General features: G+C 39.4%; 1 protein-coding gene across 1 annotated transcript in view; it reads right to left on the bottom strand.

The window, feature by feature from the left end:
- Positions 1 to 296: 296 nt before the first annotated feature.
- Positions 297 to 6,472, bottom strand: part of LOC133654974 (rho-related GTP-binding protein RhoN-like) — a 50,457-nt gene continuing 44,281 nt past the window's right edge. The window contains exons 5-6 of the mRNA XM_062054847.1: positions 5,405 to 5,539; positions 297 to 1,213 (exon numbers count right to left, since the gene is read on the bottom strand). Of these exons, the coding sequence (XP_061910831.1) occupies positions 959 to 1,213; positions 5,405 to 5,539 (390 nt within the window). The 3' untranslated portion in view covers positions 297 to 958. The remainder of the gene's footprint in view (positions 1,214 to 5,404; positions 5,540 to 6,472) is intronic.

Genomic DNA, 6,472 nt, shown 5'->3' with positions numbered 1-6,472 from the left:
GCAAGATTGTGTTATTAATATCGCCCCAATGCCTTCATGGTTTGATTTCAAAATTTCAGGACTTATGCAGATCCTAAATGAACAAATCGGGTACCATCAGATAAGAAAAGTTGTTTTTGCATAATCGGTCCCCTTTCAAATAAGGCATTTGTATTACTTCCATTACACTTTAAGCAGACATTTTAGGTCATTTTAGTCTTGAAGGACTTTATAAAAACTGAAATGACCCACAATCCAGTAACCATTTTTGGTTTTAGAGAACCAGTTTTCCAAATAACAGGAACCACAAAACACAGTTTGCATGTAAACAAAAAGGCCAGGACAATTTAATGTAATGCCATTTTTAGCCTGGAATGCGTTTATGAAAACTGAAATGATACCCGTCCCATACTTGCTTGTTACTTTTATAGAACACATCAGTTTTCAAAAAAAGCCAGGGACCCCAAAACAATAAACAGGCCACAAATGTGTAAATACCCATTTTCATATGGACAAGGCCCAAATGACAAATATATTATACAACACATGAGTTTCATACTGTATATACAGTGACTTAGCTTTGTAAAGGATTTATTTCATAATCACATAAAACAACATTTCCAGCCCTTCCAGTCAGTTTGCTTTCAAATGGGCAGTATAAGAGTGTTATTTTTATTGATTAAAATAGTTTTATATGAGTCATTGTTTAGTTATTTTAAAAAAAAAGAACTTGTGGTTTTAGTAAATTTTTGCCAGCCTGTTTTATGTAAGTGTGTCCAGATTTTTTCACTTTAGGAGTTACAGCCTAGTTTGCTGACTGGCAGTTATGGTTAACGTTTGTGCTTGTTGTACTTTGTTTAGCACCTAAATAAAGAAGACATACTGGAGTAGGCATCCATCCCATATTGTTTTCCTCACACTGTCCCTTTTTAAAGCAGCGCAAAGACTTGAAGACAATAAATAAAGTTCGCCTGCAGCTCTACATGAGCACGCAGCTCTTGGCACGCTCCTTCCTCATGGCGGGTGGGTGCTCGTGAATCTCAGTCCGAGGCGGCTGCTGGGAGACCCGCTTGAGCCCCCGTCGCGAGCCAGCACGCTTGAGCGCCGGCCGGTTGACACGGGTCACCGAAGCCAGGGTGGTAACGTGGAACACGTCGCGGACGCTGTTCTCAGAGTACTTGGAGGTGCACTCTGCGTAGGCCACGGCGCCAATCTGTCTCGCCAGATGAGTACCCTAAAAGGGAAAATAGAAAGGAGTCACGAAAGTGGTCTTGTTTTTGATCACTTTGGTTAATAAATGTCTCTTAGGGAACAGTGGACTAAAACAACCAAACAAAGAGGCAAAGGACGGGTGATAATTCTTCACTTCCAGCTGCTCTTTTCACTTTGAACAATGCTCTTGCAGCTTTCTTCTTTCGCAGCTATGACTCACTATGTTTTTGGTCTGGTTGAGTTCTCCCACTGTATCCCTCTTTCTGTGTCTCTTTTCCTTTGTGAATCAACCACAGTCCCTGCTTTCCTTTTTAGTCTCTAGCTACAGACCTGTTAGGACTTTCAGATTCTCTCAGCTATTTCTTCTGTTCAGTTTTGGTGAGGTCAAAGAGAAGTCTTACTTCGAGTTCAGTTTCTTGTCAAGACCAACAATGCCAAAGTCATGACTGCCCAGTCTCCAGACTAATAAGTAGTCTTCGTAAAGCCTCAATATTTTTTACGTCAAAGCCCGAAAAAAACTATTACAATGTTGAGTTAACAGTTTTTGAATGTAATTCCAAGTCAGTAAATCCATAATCCATTGGACTCCAAAGTCCTGTAGTAAAAAAGCAACTTTTATAATAGCGTAGAGTCAAGGTAATTTTTGGGAAAGTATTTCCCGTAAGACCAACAGGTCGAGGTTAAACCGCAGATCAATATCAAACTCTTTAAGTATTCAAAAGCTATTCGTTTTCAGTCAAGTCTTATCAAGTATGGCAATATGAATACAGGACGCAATGGGTGGACAGACTACAATATTTGGAAACTATCCCAGACAACTTAACTAGATCATGGTCAATCATTCCAAAAGCACAAAGTGACAAAGACTTGTATATACACAAACAACAGGTGTCTAACAACAAAGCAACTTGGCCATTTATGTTAATCATTTGCAGTCTCAAGTCGACAGTTCCAGTACATTTATGAGTAAAGACCTTCAAGTTCAGTCAAAGCCAAATTAACTAATTTCCTTTATACGAGAGTCCTTTGATAAAGTTTGCAATCAGGGTGAGTTTCAGTCAACAACCCAGGTTGGCGTGTGGAGTCAAGGACAGCAATTTCATACATAAGAAAGTCTAACCCGAAATCTAGATAAACGTGTTTTTTGTCAGGAGCGACCTTTTATGGAGATATAAGTTAATTGTAATCTACCTTTTTGTGGCAGGGGTGTCTAACTTGTTTTCATTGAGGGCCACATCGCAGTTATGCCTGCTTTCAGAAGGCCGCTTGTGACAGTGAATGATATGTAAATATAAATTACCTGATAATATTATTACACAATTATGTATTAATTATATATATTTTTACAATTATGTAAAAAAAAAAAATGTAGATTTTACAGTAAAAAAAATCTGCCTTTTTTTAAAAAAATTTATAGCATTAAAGGAAAAACATTACCACTGTTTTTACTGTAAAATCTACAGTTTTTGTTTTTACAGTGTTACTTTAAATGTTAATATTTAGATTTTAACATCTTTGTTTTCTCATATCAGATCAAGTTTAAAAGACATGAAATTGCTTGCAGGACATGTATTTTCTTTGCCAAAATGTAAATATGCATATTAATTCCAGGCTTTCGGGGGCCACATAAAATGATATGGCGGGCCATATCTGGCCCCCAGGCCTTGAGTTTGACACCTGTGGACTAGGGTATGTTTAATCAGGGTTTGACAAACTCTACATTATAAGAGCTCAATTATAAGTGTGTCCTTCCTCTGACGCTACTATGGATTATGCATTGCCGTGTTCTGTGCATAGAACTAGTGGTAAAGGGCACAACAAACTTATTGCAATGAACACAGGCCAAAAAAAATTACTTGCGTTTGGGGTAACCCTGTCTTAAATCAAGACCAGCGCACGTTTAGTTTGACATTATTGACAAGCAGGCTTCACTACACATCTTAAAATAAATCTTAGTGGAATATATATACCAACATTTGGTAAAATCTATAATTGTTTTGGATGTTATCATAGTTCGATCCACAACAACCACTATTAAGAACAATTTAATTTGATGATGTTTTCTATTGGTCAATGCTGAGATTGTGCAAGTCTGTCATGTCAAGGGAGGCAAGTTTTTCAACCCTTTTTGCCCAGACCGATTATGTGAAAACAGGCTGTTTTTTTAGAGGGGGGATTGGGAATTTATTTGTTGGCTTTAGGCAAGATAAAGTTAAAATGCCTGCAAACTGGAACTAAAGTGACCTGGTGTACAATGTAAAAGCAATTATGATGCAATTACTGTCAGGACAATCAGGGTTACCTTTTTGTATTGATGGAGAAATGAGAAAATAATTGTTTAGCTTCCTAGAATAGGGAATTCACATTTACATAAAAATAGGCTCTTAAAATTCATGTTTGGTACTGTTGAGACCTCCAAGACACAAACAAAACAATTTAAATGGTGCAAGTCTTGCTGGTATTTTTCCTGTTTTGTGCAACTTTGTAATTGCAGTCGCAAGTTTTTCAACGCACAAACTACAGGTACTTTTTTGGAAGGTTTGTTTGTGTTTGGGGACACAAAGTAATTGTTTAGAGCAGCGTACCTGATTGGTGGATTACTTTTAACCGGCGGTGTAACAGTCTGACAATCACCGTTCGGTACGCAACTCGGTGTTAGGGTTACGGCTCGGTTCATGTCCGATACAGTGAGGAAACAAAATGTATAGCAGAAAACTTGAGCTTTAGTGATTTAAAAATTTAACATATTGCCTAATGTGCATTATTATTAATTCCATCAGGTAGCTCTGTTTCCCATCTCTACTTAACAATTGTGGCACAATTCTTTCGTCTTGTACATTTGTTTCTGGACAAATGTTATTAGAAAGGCCAAGTGTTCCCAAACAGGATACTTTAACAACAAAAAATGTTTTTCAAGGTTTCTCTTTGGCAATACTGCCTGCTGTGACTCCCGCTCGCCATTTGCTGGCCTGCACTCGTTGTTTACACGGTAGACACCTGACTAGAGGTTTCACTTTCTATAGTGGTGTGCCGTCAGGGCTAGCAAGGCCTTCTCCGCTGGCCTAAAATAACCTGAAATCATGATCATAATTAAAGATACAATAATTTTTTTATTTACTTTCCCTAAATATCTAAAAGTATTCATATTTTCTTCATGTCATATGCTCGTTCCAGTGCTGTTTTTGTTTAGTTTTAGTTTGTATCCGATCAGAATTCAGCTAGCTTATGTTGCCATGCTGTACCAAATCTGCCCGAGGCCTTCAGAATCAACAATGCGGGCATCCGTGCACTCTAAGTGAACGGGGCCATACAGTTGATAGACAGTTGCGATAGCCAATCAGATCACAAGTTTTTGTCAGTAAGGCCTTCTAGATGGCCTCACGTTGAACGTGACATTTACGCGTCCTCTGATTGGATACTCACCGGGACCGTTAGGGGATGAATTTGAGAACACATAGAGTTGAGAGACAGTTGCAATAACAAGTTGTTGACAGTAGCCTGCTGTTAACGAGACTGTGATTGGATACTCACTTGCCATTCCAAAGTGAGTATCCATACACAAGTTTCAATTTAGCAGGAAGCGTTGCGCCGTGGCCATACCGGGATAACAGAGAAGGAAACCAAAACGTTGAAAAGGTGGTAGGTATATACTGTATTTGCAGGGCCATTTTCAAGAAGGATAGTTAAAGAGAAACTACATCTTGTGAGACTGTGTCGGCCAACCCTGGAAGCTAGCTCAGCTGTTCTGGTGATGAAATGGGGAAACGCCCGCCATTTCCACTCGAATAAGCTGACGACGAGGGGCACCACTGGCTTATACGGCGTCGAATAGGTGCTACAAATTGTGAGTTCAAATATTTAATGTTTTTTCAATTTTAATTTTGACAGTACCACTTAAGATAGGTTTTAATTGTTGATGCGATTTTTAAATGCGCCAGAAAATAACCAGTTTTGTGCACTGTTGAGGTGATTCAATGTACAGTAGGGCGAAAATGTGTTTATGTATAGTATTTCTCCGGCAATGGTCATGTGGTGACGTAAATTATGGTATTTTGAGAGATAATCATTGAAGTCGGACTTCACTGAAGGCCTAGGTGGGAAACGCACGGCCCGCCACTGCTGTACACCGCACCGAAAAGTCTGATTTAAGAATGCATGTACTGTATACACTTTCAGGTCAAGTTACTTTGTCTGGTATGAACCCATTTCCTACCTGTTCGTGGGTGACTGGGATGAGTCTGTGTTTGGACAGCTCCCTCATGACGTTGACGTCTGTCCTCATGTCCAACTTGCAGCCCACCAGTACCACCTTGGCATTGGGACAGAATTCCTGCGTCTCTCCTTGCCACTGTAATCGACATCAATGCACAATTTCCTTATCCTTGCACACAAAAGTAACTCATCACCGGCTACAGACTTCAGCTGTTAAATTTGCTCTTAGTCTTTTGTCTGCGGTCCGTCTCATTGTTTTCGCCCACCCTGGCACAGGCCGACACTAGGCAAGCACCATTTCTTCTTGCTTTACAAGGAGATCTTTTCCCAAACAGAGCAACTGGTGAATGGCAGCAATTTAGATGAGTCACAAAGGACCCGTGTGAATAAAGCGGTGTATTGTTTGCGTTAATAATACGAATCAGCCAGCGGTTTGTGCGAGGTAAAATGCAGAATGCCTGCTCTCTGAGCTGTGAGTGTGTGTGCGACGAAAGGATGGACAAAAATGCTGGATTCTTAGTTCAGTTCATTGTTGGAGGGGGATGTGACTACCCAACAACTTATGTAAACACATACAAAGACCCCTAAGGCGCATTAGAAAGCCACTGAGTCGCAGTTCTTTAGCATTTGCTTCTGGCAATATTTAATGAATTCATGATATGTGACACATGTGCTATTTCTAGCATTGCTAGCAGCTTACAATTGCATTAGGACACTAAACTAAGAACATTTTGTTGGCTGTTAGTAGCCTTATTGGTATGTACAGTACAGGCCAAAAGTTTGGACACACCTCATTCAGTGCGTTTTCTTTATTTTCATGACTATTTACATTGTAGATTGCCACTGAAGGCATCAAAACTATGAATGAACACATGTGGAGTTATGTACTTAACAAAAAAAGGTGAAATAACTGAAAACATGTTTTATATTCTAGTTTTTTCAAAATAGCCATCCTTTGCTCTGATTACTGCTTTACACACTCTTGGCATTCTCTCGATGAGCTTCAAGCACACCTGTGAAGTAAAAACCATTTCAGGTGACTACCTCTTGAAGCTCATCGAGAGAATGC

The sequence above is a fragment of the Entelurus aequoreus genome, linkage group LG08, assembly GCF_033978785.1.
Source record: "Entelurus aequoreus isolate RoL-2023_Sb linkage group LG08, RoL_Eaeq_v1.1, whole genome shotgun sequence".
NCBI classification, from domain to species: Eukaryota; Metazoa; Chordata; class Actinopteri; order Syngnathiformes; family Syngnathidae; genus Entelurus; species Entelurus aequoreus.
Note: the sequence above shows the minus strand (reverse complement) of the source record. Positions and strands in the feature narration are given on the sequence as shown.